The sequence below is a fragment of the Haliotis cracherodii genome, unplaced genomic scaffold (assembly GCF_022045235.1).
Source record: "Haliotis cracherodii isolate W230 unplaced genomic scaffold, xgHalCrac1.p SCAF_10, whole genome shotgun sequence".
NCBI lineage: Eukaryota > Metazoa > Mollusca > Gastropoda > Lepetellida > Haliotidae > Haliotis > Haliotis cracherodii.
In genome coordinates this window covers 38,051,536-38,067,920 of record NW_027266265.1, presented here as the reverse complement: position 1 = coordinate 38,067,920, position 16,385 = coordinate 38,051,536, and the positions used below count along the sequence as shown (strand labels likewise).

At 39.7% G+C, this 16,385-nt stretch overlaps 2 protein-coding genes across 3 annotated transcripts; one reads left to right on the top strand and one right to left on the bottom strand.

The window, feature by feature from the left end:
- Positions 1-6: 6 nt before the first annotated feature.
- Positions 7-4,102, top strand: LOC139450364 (uncharacterized). 2 transcript variants are annotated; one of them, XM_071232049.1, is made up of 3 exons: positions 7-74; positions 1,709-1,805; positions 3,379-4,102. In XM_071232049.1, exons 2-3 carry the CDS (start codon positions 1,725-1,727, stop codon positions 4,057-4,059), a joined length of 762 nt encoding a protein of 253 aa, XP_071088150.1. In that variant the 5' UTR covers positions 7-74; positions 1,709-1,724; the 3' UTR covers positions 4,060-4,102. The 2 variants fall into 2 exon arrangements, with proteins under 2 accessions (XP_071088150.1, XP_071088157.1); XM_071232056.1 differs by having other exon boundaries at positions 17-52.
- A 6,820-nt stretch (positions 4,103-10,922) lies between these two features.
- Positions 10,923-16,383, bottom strand: LOC139454356 (large ribosomal subunit protein eL13-like). The gene is made up of 4 exons (XM_071235997.1): positions 16,331-16,383; positions 14,245-14,495; positions 11,868-12,041; positions 10,923-11,168 (listed from the first exon to the last, which is right to left on the bottom strand). The coding sequence occupies exons 2-4, from the start codon at positions 14,488-14,490 to the stop codon at positions 10,965-10,967; spliced, it is 624 nt and encodes a 207-aa protein (XP_071092098.1). The 5' UTR covers positions 14,491-14,495; positions 16,331-16,383; the 3' UTR covers positions 10,923-10,964.
- Positions 16,384-16,385: the final 2 nt, after the last annotated feature.

Here is a 16,385-nt window from a genome sequence, read left to right as displayed (position 1 = left end):
ACGACCGCAAGGTGGCGCTGGTCATAGAGGTCGCACTCGCTCTAACAGACAGGTGCGTGTTGAGTTGAATCAAGGTTTGTATCGTTTGATTCATATGTCAAATATACAACCAGGATGTCATCCCTCTGAATGCACCCGTAGCCCTACTGCCATAATTCACATTGCCTTTCGGTTTCAGAACACAACAAACCGATTACGTTGGACCTATGCTATGTGATAACAGTTATGTTATCAGTGTCTAATGTAGCCAACTGCTTTATGGTCGAGTGGAAGCAAATATTCTTGGTCAAATACTACTCCATATACTGTTTATGTTCCCAGATAAAATAAGCCACTATACACATTGTTCATGTTTTGACACCAACATGTTGATGGTATTTAATGAATATCCATGTGGACGTGAGGAAATGTGAGAGATGAGTTTCTGTTTATGCCATAGCTAGGTTAGGATTATAAATACTTATGTGGCATGATATGAAAGACAATGTCTAATACAGCTCTGTAGAAAATAATTAAAAATGATTGGCTTAGATTGGCTGTTTGGGTTGTCAGCACAGGTAACAACAGAAATTACTGCTGGTATCTTCTGTAGACACAACTTGAATATGTACCCCAGGTACCTTCTGTATAAATAATTGCACTCTAGGTAGGCAATATTATTGTTTGTTTGTTGTTTAACGCCGCACTTAGCAATATTCCAGCTATATGATGGCGGTCTATAAATAATCGAGTCTGGACCAGACAATCCAGTGATTGACAACATGAGCTTTGATCCACGCAATTGGGATCGATGACATGCATTATCAACCAAGTGAGCAAGCCTGACCACCCGATCCTGTTAGTTGCCTCTTACGAGAAGCATTGTCGCCTTTTAGGCAAGCATGGGTTGTCGGCTGTTCTGCTGTCATGTACATTTATTCCTGTGTGTTGTAAACTCTGTAGCACGTGCATTATACAGAGCTCCAGATAACTTTTTGAGCAATTGAGTTTTTAATCTAGGGTTTCTATTTTAATTAGGTTATTACATTTTTCATTGGATAATCAATATTTTTTCACTCATCTATTCATCACTGTAAGAGTGAACATTTAAATAAGATTTTTTAAGAATGAAATAATGTTTTAGATGTACATAACCTTGATAACTGTTCTAAATATGTATAGGCTTGACTCAGAAAGTAAATTAGCTCGGTATTGTGTTTCGGAAATTAGCTCCTTTGTACACATGCTGAAAAAGCTTCATTGGGTATTTATGCATGCTGTTTTTATACATTTGAGTATTTCATTTAATGCATGTGCAGTTGTGTATGCAAGTTAATTGAAAGTAATTGGGTTTTGATTATTTTTTATTTATTTATTTTTTTGGGGGGTGGGGGATATTTTACGCAATTACGCTGCTTATCCGTAGCTCTGTTATATGTATTTGCTTTTGGTTTGGGTACATTATATCATTGTTTGTTTTGATACCTGTGCTGGCAACTACCCCAACGCCTAAGTCTGGCCTCCAATTCGTTTCTGATGTGACTTACACATATTCATTTATTCAATGGTCAATTATATTTTCTTACAGGTTGTCTTCACCCTCAGTGGATCAGGCTTGACTCAGGCTTTTTCTACTTAAGGTTAATGATTCATAAAGTTCCGATTTATATGTTTTTACCCTGGTTTAATTGTCACTAGTTTTTTTGTCAGTTTATTCTCTCATTGACAGGTGAGGCTGGCAGACGATGATTCTGCTCAGAGCCCTCTGCTGTGTGAGGGCATGCAGCCCTCGGGTTCAGACATACAGACTTTTCTCTGGTCTTCAGGTAGCCATTTTATTTGTTTATCCCTGTAGGGATGCCTGAAATATATAGGGATTCCAGGGTAGAATAGGTCCCTGTACCATGCTTGTCATAATCGCCGACTGATGAGTGAGTAAGTGAGTTGGGTTTTAACCCCGCTTTTAACATTATTTCAGTTGTATCACGGTGTGTCAGCTTAATGTGTGAGGAAAGCCTGAAGTGATGCAGGTCTCAGGCCTTTACCTCTTTGGTGAAATCCACGAGCATGAGTAAGGTGATGACAAACCTAGAAACATAATCAGTGTGAACCGTGATTCGAACCCACAATCATAGGTTTCTGGTGTACCCAAGGGACGCAACTCTGCACAGCTAATCACAGCAACTTAGACAACTGGGGCTACCATGCCCCCCTCTGACTAATGGGACCATGTGATTACAATGTGAGACTGAATGTGTGAGAGAGCCCCAATGGCTTGGATCATCACTCAAGTCATCAACTGCCATCCAGTCTTGCCTGTGATGTAGCTAAATGATGCTATATGTAATGCCCTCATTTGTTTTATATTTTTCATAATTTTTCTTGAGATACAGGGGGGTTCCTGTAGCCCGGTTGTCTAATGTGCCACAAATGGCTGTGCAGAGTTGCGTCCCTTGGGAACGCCAGAAACCTATGATTGTGGGTTCGAATTCCGGTTCGCCCTGATTATATTTCTTGTGGTCAACATCTGAGACTATGCATCACTTCGGGCTTTCCTCCCACATTAAGCTGACATGCCAAAATATAACTGGAATACCATTCAAACCGGCATAGAACCCCAACTCACTCACTACATTATTTGAAATGTCATCATGTACTGAAATCTTGTGTGACATCATGAAAACAACATGATCTCATGTCTTCATAATTTCATAAACTTCCGACCCATGAAGATCTGGGTAAAAATAGGTCTTCAGCAACCCAAGCTTGCCGTAAAAGGCGACTTTGCTTGTCCTAAGAGGTGACTAACGGGATCGGGTGGTCAGGCTCGCTGACTTGGTTGATGCATGTCATCGATCCCAATTGCGTGGATCGATGCTCATGATATCAATCACTGGATTGTCTGGTCCAGACTCGATTATTTACAGACTGCCGTCATATAGCTGGAATATTGCTGAGTGCGGTGTTATACAACAAACCAACCAATCAATAATTTCCAGGACTGGCTAAAATTAATATAACCAGCACATTATTGGAAATTTTATTAAATTATTATAGTTAATATAAGTTATTTAATCACAATATCTCAATAAAATCAGACCTTTTACTCAAATATGATATCTCACTGTATGAGCATCTGAGGATACCACCCTGGCTGCATTGGTGATTGCATCAGGTGAACGTTCTGATCAGCCAATTAGGGCTTCTAAATTCTCGGTACGAGTGAGGGAAGCATTTCGATGCGTGGATCACTTCTCATGCTGTCAGTTCTTGGTATGCCAGGCCCTATAACTTGAAGCTCACTGTGAAATGGTTTGAAAATCGCTGAAAGACTCACTGTTATTATGCATCTTTCCTAGCTTTGAAAAAACTGATAGAGATTCCTTGCTCTTGTTACAGACTAGAAGTGACACAACAGCAAATAGACTGTGGAAGCCGAGTGTTAACAAAGTATTTGTGAGATGGAAGCTCCTGACGACTAAAAAATCGCGGACATTTCGCCCACAATATGGCAAGGACAAAGTCAGTGGAGAGCTTCAGTTGATTTATGAAAACAACATGAACAAAATCGTATTCTGGAGCCAGTTGTTCATCTACACAATGACAATTCCAACGGTTATCGGAGCTGTGGCGATTATTGCGAGTAATTCCTCAGACATCCCATCCAATCTGTCAGCTTCTCATCCGGCTGCAACAGCAATGGGCTATTTCGTGTTTGGGAGCACACTCATATTGTTCATAAACGCTGTTAGCAGAAGAAGTATTAGAAGAATCTATTTAGAACCGTTCACAGATCGATATGTAGCCATTGTACAAAATTGGTTGATGATACCAAGCAGGCTACACTTTCAGTTGAAGGATACACAGCCAAGGAAACCAACCTACCTCACAGCAATGGGTGGGAATATTGCCATTAAGAAACGACCATTCTTTGTCGTTGGAACTGATTTTAAGCTTCCTGTGTACTACAATCAGATAATGGCTTATGACCTTGAGAAACCATTAGAAAAGGCGAGTGATTTTGATGTGTTGGAAGTAGCCAAGCAAAACCGTAAAAGGAAAGAGAAGTCCCAGTCATAGAGATGATGGAAAATAGTGTGCATGTTCTCGTTGATTAAAGACTTTTATGAAGGAGAAACAAGTGTTTGTCATGAGTGGTGAATGTCTGGAAGTCACCTTGGGAATAGTTCCATGTGTTCCTTGTTTATAGTTGAGGGGTCATCGGGAATCAGGGGAGGGTCACCAAAAAATAGTTATCTTATTTGGGGAGGGTCATGAAAATTGACATTTTATTATAAAATAGTTTTTTTGTATTTTGCCTTTTCAGGGAGTGTCATGAGAAATGTACAAGGACAAAACCTCTGACCCACCCCCCTGTAATAAATGACTGATATCGTAATAAGGGTCAGATGGTTACAATGTATGTCATCGATAGTTGCTCATAGTATCGACCTCTGAATATTTACAGGCAGCTGTGATATAGCTAGATTATTGCTAATTATTACACAGTCGTTCTCTTGAGTCTAAACTTGTCCAGGTTGGTTCATGATTCATCTGATCTTTCCTCAGACAATGGATACTGGACTAGTCTTGGTCTGATTGTGAGTGAGTGAATGAACCCCGCTTTGAACAGTATTTCAGCTTTCTCATGGCATCTGCTTGATGTGAAAGCCAAACCAAAGGGATGCAGGTCTTAGACCTTTACAACTTTGGTGAAAACCACGAGTATAGGTATACACAGCTGTCTGGGGTATAGCCCTGTGAGTATAGGTATACACAGCTGTCTGGGGTATAGCCCTGTGAGTATAGGTATACACAGCTGTGTGGGGTATAGCCCTGTCAAACCTAGAAAGATTCATGGCAAATTTGGTATTCAAATCCATGATCATAGGTTTCTGGTATGCTTGAGGGACGCAACTCTGCGCAGTGAAAACAATGCACTCTGGGAAAAAGAGATTTTGACTCCTATTAACAATATATTTGTGTAGCAATGTTTTAGTAATATTGGTAGAGTACACGTTTCGAGGTGTATTAGCCAATACAGCTGCAGTATAGTTCTGGCACCTTCAAGGTGTTAGAAACAAAACTGCTGGTGTATTGACTGATGTATTCTGAAATGATGTTACAAAACAGCAAATAAGTTGTTATCCATAAAAACATGTCTTCATGTTCTTCCAACATCGTATTGCATATAACATATAAAATAAACGACCGCCTCCGTGGTCTAGTGGTAGAGCGTCCGCCCGGAGAGCAGAAGGTCCGGGGTTCGATCCCCGGCCGCGTCATACCAAAAGACGTTAGAAGATGGTACTTGTTGTTACCCTGTCTGGCGCTCGGCATTGAGGGGCTAAAACAAGGACTGGGCTTCTCGGAGTCAGTATACTGTGTCTGAGTGGGGTATTCATGTTAAACTGCGGCATGGTATATCAGTGGGCTAGCACTAAAAATCGGCATCAGTCCGGACTAGTACAGGCAGCCACACAAACACACATAGTATATGCACGTCCCTATATAAGTGCAATAATCTTGGACGCGACGTTAAACCCCATTTCACCTCACCTATGAAATAAACAGGGACGGGTGGCCCAGTCGTCTAAGGCTCCGCAAATAGCTGTAAAGATTTGCGTCCCCTGGACACGCTAGAAACCTATTATTGTTAAATCCAGTTTCGCCCTGATTATTTTTCTAGGTTTATCAGCACCATACCTGTGCCGGCATTCTTCCCACATGCAGCTGTCACGCCCTGATATCTGGATCACTGGAAAACAGCATTAAACCCAACTCGCTCGCTCCTCTGGCGTCTTCTACAGGTTGAAATCCGAAAACAAATAACAATCATTGTGCAAATATTCTTACCCCCAATCCCCATGGCCTGAGAAGCATGGGGTGCTGGGACCTATAATCGTACCCAGACTCCCCACTTGGAGACAAGCATTGGGTGGTTGCCCTGCACCCATATTCTTACCTTGATGAGTGAGAGAGTTAAAATTTAACGTGGCATCGACATTATTTCAGCAATATAGCAACGAAAACAAGTTGATATATATATACAAGTGAATACAAAGTTACATTTAAAAATAAATTTGTCAAAACATATTTGGGCATAACAATTATATTTACAACTGCTTAACACATGGGCTCCAGGCCACCAGTAAGCAAAGCTCGGCCACCTCGCGGGGGGTCATGGGAACTTACGGTGCCTCTGCTTCCGGCACGATACCCAAGCAGGATTTACGTCATCACATTAGTCACTCGTGGTTGTGCACAATACTAGCCACTATTAACAAAATGTTCAGCATTGAGTTGGCTTAAAAGTAAGTTAAAACATTGGTTGATGACAGTTCAATAAATTATGACGAGAATTACATGTCACCCAGGTGGACAATCATTTTACGGTACTTTTAACCTCCTGGACAGAACCTTCAATAATGTCAGTAAAAGCATCACGACTATACTTGTAAGAAGCGACTAACGGGATCGGGTGGTCAGGCTTGCTGACTTGGTTGATGCATGTCATCGTATCCCAATTGCGTAGATCGATGCTCGTGATATTAATCACTGGATTGTCTGGTCAAGACTCGGTTATTTACAGACCACCGTCATATAGCTGGAATATTGCTGAGTGCAAATTTAAAAACAAGCAATCAGTAATACACATACATATTTAAAATTTATTATAAAGACCAATTTCTTTTTCGAGTAGCTTAAAATGAGATATGGCCGCTTACACGGGGTAAACGTATATTTCAGATTAACTGTTTGAAAATGTGAATCCCTTGCGATTGCAAAACCCACACAGTCAAGTAAAATATGCCCGACGGTGAACGTTTCATCACAAGGGATACACTTAAGAGGTTCGTCGTCATCTGTCTTTAGCACATGTCCGTGGGTAAACCGACTGTCGCCAATATGAAATCGTCGCAAAACGACGTCGTCATGTTTTGACTGACAACCCAAGTAGGTATATGACGGATTGTTGGTTTTAATTCGTAAAGTTTATTGATTCTTACCTAGGGATCCCACCTTTTTTTGCATTAGATGCCGAGTATAACTCTTGATGGTTGGTTTGAAATCACTGCACGGGATAAGAAGTGGAGATAATGGTTTGTCAAGAACTGTTTTAGCGCAGCATCGGCTTTTAAGTTACCTATTATGCGTACATGCAAGCAGCATAAGACGATGTCACATTGGCCAGTAGAAAGATCATTATGTAGCTCTAAAATGTCTAGGATTATAGGTAGATATGACGACACAATTTTAAGTGCCTGAAGGCAAGACAATGAATCTAAAGATATGATGAAGTTTTTACATTTTACATTTTATTGTTAATATAGGTCAAAGCTGTTAACATATAGCTTTGGCTTCAGCAGTAAAGACTGTACTATTATTTCCACTATCCTTGGCCCCGTCTGTAACATGGATCTATGAGAATTATATTTTGTTCGTCTTTGGTTGTATTCTTGTTGATATACCAAAGGATTTGCTTCGAACCTTTTTTAGCTTGGGGAGAGTGAGGTCTACCAGGCGGTGATGCAGGTCATGGTATCCAAATTGCGTGGATCGATGCTCATGACTGGATTGTCTGGTCCAGACTCGATTATTTACAGACCACTGTCATGTAGATGGAATATTTCTGAGTGCGGCGTTAAACAACGAACAAACAAAAACAAACCATCTAAACATAAATCTGGATCCTTATGTGTTTTGTATTTACGTCAAATGTGAATGCAGTTTGTTTTGGAATTAGAAAATTTGAAGGCATTTTCATTTGACCATTTTTGAATTTTGTTAAGACGGAGGTGTAGCTCTCTTTCGATTGTATGTATATTCTTACCACAAGAAATGTTGAAATCGTCCACAAAAGTGACCCATCAACAGGTGTTCAAAACTTAAGTGAGGCTGTCAATTTGTATGCTAAATAGTGTGACAGACACGGTGCAGCCTTAAGAGGCGCCCTGGGGGAACTCGCACTTGAAATTGTCAGTTGTTTAAAAACTGAGATAATTATGAACTAGGGTAAACTGTCCCTTATTCCAAATTCATGCAAATCGTTTAAAATACCATGTTTCCACGTTGTATCATTTACCTTCTATATCGGTCGAAAAGATCGATACAGTACAGTCAAGTCCCGTTAATCCGACATGATTATGTCGGATAAACGAAATTAAGTTGTATCAGCGTTCGTGATCGAAAATCGGATAACTTCACGATAGATTGCGATACAAACACGTTGTAATAATAAAAAAAAAATGAAATAGTATATTGTTATGTTACATTGTTTGCGGAATTAACGAGACTTGACTGTATGTTTTTTTTGTTGTGAAAATGGATTTTATAATAAATGTTTCTAAACGCTCCAAATGGTCAATGGTACTCCTGTTTTTTCGGCAACCACGTTGGATGTCACTCAGGAGGTTATTCCATGGTCTCCAAGTACAAGACTAATCGATTGTTGACCATGCGCGCCATAGTTTAACAAACACATCTAGTTAATGGTGTGGGGAGGTAATTGGATGGATCAGTATGATCCCGTCGTGGCTTTAGAATAAGAATAATAGCATTGTGCCAGGAAGAAGGGAAATTTCCGGTTTTCCATATTTCATCAAGTATATCGAGTTTCCAAACATGAATCGGGCAAGCGTTTCAGGAGCTGATAATGAATGTTGTCGGCTCCTACTGCAGTGTCATGAGCTTGCCCAAGAACAGTATGTAATTCATGTTGGGAGAAAACGTTTCATTATACTCCTCACCATTCTCAGAGTTAAAATTGACTTTTTTCTTTTCTTGTTGTTTTGTAACCTCTGACATTGAGGGTTTGGATGATGACGAATGGTTTGCCAAAGTTTCACCAAGTTTGTTGGCAATTTCAGATTTAGAGGTTAATCGTGTATTACCATCTTTGAGATGGTGAACTCAAGATATTGATCCATTGCCCTTAATCGTTTGTATCATGTTCCACACCTTGGACATGGGTGTGCGGGAATAGATTTTAGCTACACAGCTCACCAGGATTGACGTTTATTTTGTTTAAAAGTACGTCTCGCTTTGGAGCTGGTGATTTTAACATCATTTAGGTTGTGCACGGTAGGGTGTTGGCGGAAATATTTCTCCGCTTTCTTCCTATTTTTCCAGCTTCTCTACAATCATTATCAAACCAGCGTTTATGTACATGTGGGTTTTTCAAAGGACGTAGAAATGCTTTCGTCTCCAATAGGATTTAACTGATCTGAAAATAATTCAAGAGGGTCAGGAACATTCCTGAAAGGTTTTGGTTTTTCTATACGAAGTGTTGGGAATAAAGACCAATTGGTCTTGGTAAATTTCCACCTTGTTGAAGGTGGTTCGTCAACGGGATTGATAGTTGTAAGTATTGTTGGAAAATGGCCACTAACACAAAGTTCATCATGGACCTACCATTCAAATTCGTTTAAAATATTTGAAACCAAAAGTGAAAGATCAAGGACAGAGTATGTGCCAGTGGCAGGATGCAGATAAGTATTAGATCCATCATTAAAGCTGCATAAGTCATTGTTTGAGATCAAATCTTCAAGGACTTTTCCCTTATTATTTGTATCAGTTCCCCCCCTCCCCTCTCATAGCGGATTGTGACCGTTCATATCGTTATGATTATGCAAGGATTCGAGAGCTAATCCTCCGAAGACTGAAGATCTAATTGACGGACAGTTGAGGAAGGTTTGCTGTCTGTTTGTTGTTTAACGCCGCACTCAACAATATTCAAGCAATATGACTGTAAGTAATCGAGTCTGCACCAGACAGTCCAGTGATTGACATCGTCAACATCGATCCACGCTATTGGGATACGATGACATGCATCAATCAAGTCAGCGAGCCTGACCACCCGATCCCGTTAGTCTCCTCTTAGGACAAGCATAGTCACTTTTTATGGCAGGCATGGGTGGACGAAGACCTATTCTACCCCGGATCTTCACGGGTCTTCTTTGAAATGAGGAGCCGAGCAATTTGATATTTGACTCGACATCCATCCACCATGTCCAGAGTGTTGTAACACCTGGGGCCTGTTCAACAAATCGATCGTAGCGCTACGACTGCCGTAAGTCTATGTTGAAGTATGGGACTTACGATCGTCTTAGAGAAACGATTGCTTTGTGGCAAAAGTCTCCTAGCACATATATGTATTATTTTTTTCCAGTTTTGTTCTGGAACAAATTATCTTTTTCTTTAAAAGAAATGGCCCCATCTTAAAATATTAAAAGATCACAATCCCTCACAAACTGGTGTGTGTTAATACAAGTTCCAAGTGTGGTATGCATGGGTTAAAGGCATTGTACATTGTACATCTGACTACTTCAGATCATGGATATACCTGAAGCTGATGTTAAACGTCTTGGCCAAATTCCCTCGTTTTGAATTTGCCCAACTTTGAGTGTTAAATGTTGTTTGTGTAGAGGATTGAAGTTTAATTACATTTTATTACCGTTTTGTGGAACTATCATTTCCATACTATTAAATAAAATAATTCTACAATTAATACGTATATCATATCTTCAACTACCACAAACAACGCAGAATATCAGTCAGCATTGAAAGCTTTACACACAGGTAAGGTGAAATGGGGTTTAACATCCAAGATTATTGCACTTATTTGGCAACGTGCATGTACTGTGTGTGTGTGTGTGTGGCTGCTTGTACTTGTCCGGACTGATGCCGATTTATAGTGCTAGCTCACTGAGATACCATGCCGCAGTTTAACATGAATACCCCATTCAGACTCCGAGCCGACCAGTCCTTGTTTTAGCCCCTTAATGCCCAGCGCCAGACAGGGTAACAGCAAGTACCATCTTATAACGTCTTTTAGTATGACACAGCCAGGGATCGAACCCTGGACCTTCCGCTCTCCAGGCGCACACTCTACCACCAGACCACAGAGGTGGTCTAGGGACCCAATGACATAAACACAAATCTTTTTCCTTTTTTTTAATGTCCACAGCTTTTTACAGTTTGCTTTACTTTTCCTTCTCAGCAGCCTCCCTCTTCTTCTTTTCACGCTTCCCGAACAGCCTGGCGTTGACGCGAGCACTACGCAGAGCGGCGAAGGGACTGAATCTCTTCTCTCTCTTGCTGATCTTGCGAGCCTTCTCACTTCTGTGCACCTGTCTGATGGGCATGACGTCTCCCTTGAGTTGGGTGGCTGTCTTGATCTGTTCAGCCTTTAACACAAACATCAACTCATTCACAAACAAGAACTCAACAAGAATTAACTAGAATCTGGTACTTACATTTTTTTATAGCTTCTCGATAAATCGCAAATAACAATAAGGAACGAGGCATGGTTTATTTCACGATAATTCTTTTGAGTATGTTTGAGAATTAAACTTAATACTCATTTTTCATTATTTTGAAGTTTATGAGTATATTCAGGAAATGCAAAACTTAACACCCCATTCATAAAATAGACTGTACATAATGATGACATCTTGTGTAAGAAATAAAAAGACTTGTAATTGTCTAACGACAATGAAACACTGCAGGGAGAATAAACCACACAGGGCCTGTGATAAATAGTTCACTTGCAGAAGTGATGAAAGAATTGAATAAAGTCACTGAATATAAATAGCTCATTGGCATCCTTAGCCTTGGCATAATCTGATAGAAAATACAAACAAATATTGTTTGAAGAACAAGATATCTAGTACTGCTGAAATGCCATTTCAACCATATAATGTGGTTGATGGTTGTTATATTCTAGTTTAATATATTAATGTTCATATCAGTCGATGAACAGTCTCGTCCATTATATTACTTACAGGCCGCAGTCAATCCCAGTAATATAATAGCTGGAATATTGCTTTGTGCGGCATTGTACGAAATTTTTTTTTTTTTTAAATCCAAACTATTTCAAGACTGACCGTGGCATCTCCCTTCTTGGGTTTGCTTTCCTTGCGCGGGAAGAGGATAAGTTTGGAGTTGTACTCCTTCAGACGCTGCACATTCTGCTGCAGAGATTCCACCGTCTTGTTGCGACGACGGAAGTCAACTGAAATACCAATGGATCTGGCTTGCCTCTTGTTGATACCGGCTTGCTGTAAATAAGAGTTAAAAACTATTACACAAAACAAAAGCCAAAATTACATGATTACTGGCAAAATTTACATTATGGTCTACATAACTGTAAGATTATTCTTGGAAAGAGAGCAAGTTTATGATGTTTCTGCACCACTAGGAGAGGTGAAATGGGGTTTAACATCGTGGTTAGGATTATTGCCCTAATATAGCAATGTTCATGTGTGTGCGTGTGCGATTTCATAACTTGCTAACCCACTGGGATACCATGCCGATGTTTAACATCAATACCCAAACCAGATACAGTTTTCTGACTCCAAGCCAAACGGTTCTATGACAGATGGCTTACGCACCACAGATAAGAGCACATGCAAGTATCGTGACCATAAGGTATCGTGATATGTATCGGATCACACAGTTGGTGGATCGTCCCAGCCCAAGTGAAGAGTAAATCTAGTGTTTGTTTGTTTGTTGTTTAATGCCGCACTCAGCAATATGACAGCGGTCTGTAAATTATCGAGGCTGGACCAGACAATCCAGTGATTGATATCATGACCATAGATCCACGCAATTGGGATCAATGACATGCTTCAACCAAGTCAGCGGCCCTGACCACCCAATCCCATTAGTCGCCTTTTGCGACAAGTATAGTCGCCTTTTACTGCAAGCATGGGTTGCTGAAGACCTATTCTACCCCGGATCTTCACGGGGCTCTAGATCAGGTGAATATGGTTTTACACTACTTGTACTGTTGTAGCACTGTCACAGCAGGGCCAACCATGGGGTATTGAGCACCTGAATTGTCGAACCTGAACTTACAAAATACCAAAAGGCTTGCACAACTTCTTTTTCTACATCTACAACATAATGTGTTTTGTTGTCTAATGCCAAACACAAAAGTGTAATAATATCAGCATGAAAATTAACTGCAGCCAGTGGATACTTGATTTAAAGCTCCCTCTCAAACACGGAAAAAAACACCTTAAGACATGCTGACACACATAAAACACTTGACAAAACTTTTGAAAAGTTAACAGGAAGCAAAATGATCAAATTAATGTTTTATATGATTTATATGAATCAATCATGCATATGTAGGATATGCTTGCTCAGAGTGTCAAAGACTATTGAAACAACTAGCCCAAACTTGGATCTTAGCATCATTTTCAGTAGTGTTATTATGTGGTCTAGTATTAGCTGAGTTTACTAGAATGAACAGAATTTTACAAGACTCAGGGTTCAGACAAGTGGCTAAAGTAGTTTGTTTGTCACATGCCACAGACAGCACTATTCCAGCTATACAAGTTATAAAATCGTGTACTCCACATTATCTAGTATCAGAAAATCTTGTAATCCACACCCTCCGTCGACTGTTGACTTATGCAAGTCCAAGCACAATATTTCATCAATTGATCGCATACAGGACTTATTGCGGTATATCACAGCTACTCATAGGTAAACACATCAACCTTTTTATAATAGTTTCTGGAATGTTTTTGAATGGAATTACCCCTACCTCCATTCAAAATTGGTTAGAAAAGAACCAATTTGTTTGGACGATGTCCCTTGACCCAAACTTAATCCCAATATACTGCGATAATATAGAGTTGCCCGCCCTTGAGTCGCTTATGGCAGATACTTTGTTTATCAATATCACTAAAGAAAATCAACACCAACCAATCCAAATTGATGGTCATGACGGTTGAAGAAATATAAGAAACATTTTGTGTATGACATATTAATAGGTTTGTGAGCGTGTGCCATTTCAATCTATCATAAATTAACTACTGCGATAATATAGCATACCATGCTACAACAGAGCCTGAGAGGCCTGCTTATAATCGAGTTTGGATAAAGCAGACCAGTGCCTGATACTGTGGGCAATGACCTGTGATGTCAGTGTACAATATAACAACCAAGTCAGAGTCTGACCAACTGATCTATTTGGTTGCCTCTTATGTTCGGCAGAGGTTGCTGCCAAATTGCCAGTGACCAATTCTAAGGGGGAATCACATAAGGGGCCTACAATATGAGTGAGTCAGTAAGGTTTTACGCCGCTTTTAGCAATATTCCAGCAATATCACGGCGGGGGACACCAGAAATGGGCTTCACACATTGTACCCATGTCGTGATTCGAACTCGTGTCTTCGGCGTGACGAGCGAACGCTTTAACCACTAGGCTACCCGACCGCCCCTACCTACAATATGAAAAGAACAGGTTACCTTCAGTTCTTCAAGAGTAAATCCACGACCAGCCCTGATTTTAGTGTTGTATTTGAAGGTTTGGCATCGTGCAATCGGGCGCAGATAACCTTTGACAGGGCGAGGGGCAATGGCACGAGCTTTCTGCACACGTGTATCTTGTCTCCTCTGTTTTCTCATTGGCTGGTTGAACCATGTCCTAACACGGCGCTGCCAGTCCTTGTGGAAGTGCCCATTGGGCACCATGTTGTTCCCTTTAGGAGCCATGATTGCTGTGAAAGAAAATGATTTCATTTGTCATTTACTTCCAAACCTTTCCTTTTGGGGATAGATCTTGATTACTCATTGCTAATATGTTACAAATCACTTATTGTCAGATTGGCAACTGATACAGGGTTAGAAATGGCAACATGTCCATTTGTCCGAGACTAGTAAAAATATAACAGATTAGTTTTCAACAAAAATCGAGTTATTTTACATTAACCACTAGTTGGAAACCAGCTTTGGACTAGTTGGATATGACAAATGGTGTCTAGCCCTGTGGTACGGGACGTGCAATGTGAATATCATACTACTTTTCATAGATATGGACTCAAACACTTCTGTTTCATGTATTACTTACACCAAACTGCAACATTCTGATAATAATTTTAATAGATGTGTTGTCCATTGTACAGCACATACATCCTATCATTAACTGGTATTCAGAAGTTCTGACAAACATTGTTCATCCTTTGCAAAGTTTGCACCTGCCAGTGCAATAATCCTACGGGCTGCAAATAACATTTATCAAGCTTGGAAATTGTTCAAAATTTCAATATTGATCATAGGAGATGAAAAACAAATTGAGGATAAATTGTTAATCGATCATGATATTGGACACTATTGGAACAGGCACTTTTAGCATGTTCAGTTTCAATCACTTAAATCAAAATAAATAAAACATGTTTTTTCAAATAATATATTGAAATACACTGATGGCTACGCAACACAAACATCTATGTGGAAATATGGCAATAGCTAAATATGTTTAATGTTTTTCATATCAAAAGGAATTTAGATCAGACTTCATGATTGATGGCTTGGTGGGAAATTGCAGAGGTACATTTCACAAAAGCAAAATAATACAAGCATAAAAACTACTTTTAGCCACTGCCAATGTGTGATCTTTGATTCAATAAGGTGCATCTTTGGGTATACCATGTGTATACGAAAGTTATAAATATGTTATTGTCATATAGAAAACTCACTTCACAAAACATACAAAAGTTTACAAGAACTTGAATGGTCACTAGTTACAAAGTCCATACAAAAGCAACTTATGACTTTACATTTCCATATTTTGAAAAAAATGAATATTTGACTAAATCATGTATTAATGGCCCTGATCATCTGGAATTGTTTTGAAGACATGATATATAGCCCTTGGGTGCTAGCTTGCATGGAACAAACTTGCATTCTTAGAAAGTCTAATGCAAGTCATTTATTTACTGTACTAAGCGGTAGAAACTAACATTTTAGTCCTTAAAATGATAACATACAGCAATACCCTTACTAATAGTTGGTTGGTTTGTTGTTTTACGCTGCACTCAGCTGTCTGTAAATAATCAAATCTGGACCAGACAATCCAGTGATTGTTATCATTGGCAAGGACTACAGGGCTAGTGCCAATTTCTACCGCTAACCTCGGTACTAGAGGTAACTGATGTTGTTAGGACATGGTTATGATCTTGTTCACATAAGGACTGCAATTTGTCAGACTCAGCTGTTTTCGAACTTTATTGGAGCGAGTTGGCTGGTTACAGTTGACAGATTCACCCAAATCACGAAGAAACATATATAAAAATATAATGGAGTGAAAGACTTTTCTGTTCATTACAGCTAACCTGCATTTAACCGACACTTTTACACGAAGGCATAAACATAAATATCGTGGAGACACATCAACTCAAGTTCGATTTTACACATTCATATGATAGATAGCGTGTAAATATCAACACAGACAAATCGTGTTGGTATTTCTAAACATGTATGCGGTGGTAATTATGGTTAGATGTTTATGATGCTTTTGTATTAAGAAGATTTCATTCAGGTATATAACACGCACCTGACTCGCTACGGTTCTAGACCGGAAAAGGAAGTTGTGAAGACCGATAGGGGGC

What these genes read in the sequence shown, in the direction of transcription:
- LOC139454356 (XM_071235997.1), bottom strand. Translation starts at nt 14,490, where the DNA reads ATGGCTCCTAAAGGGAACAACATGGTGCCCAATGGGCACTTCCACAAG. An exon ending in TTACTCTTGAAGAACTGAAG is followed by an intron (nt 12,042 to 14,244) that starts GTAACCTGTTCT and finishes TCTTATTTACAG; the next exon opens with CAAGCCGGTATCAACAAGAG. An exon ending in CCAAGAAGGGAGATGCCACG is followed by an intron (nt 11,169 to 11,867) that starts GTCAGTCTTGAA and finishes TTTGTGTTAAAG; the next exon opens with GCTGAACAGATCAAGACAGC.
- LOC139450364 (XM_071232049.1), top strand. Translation starts at nt 1,725, where the DNA reads ATGATTCTGCTCAGAGCCCTCTGCTGTGTGAGGGCATGCAGCCCTCGG. An exon ending in GACTTTTCTCTGGTCTTCAG is followed by an intron (nt 1,806 to 3,378) that starts GTAGCCATTTTA and finishes CTCTTGTTACAG; the next exon opens with ACTAGAAGTGACACAACAGC.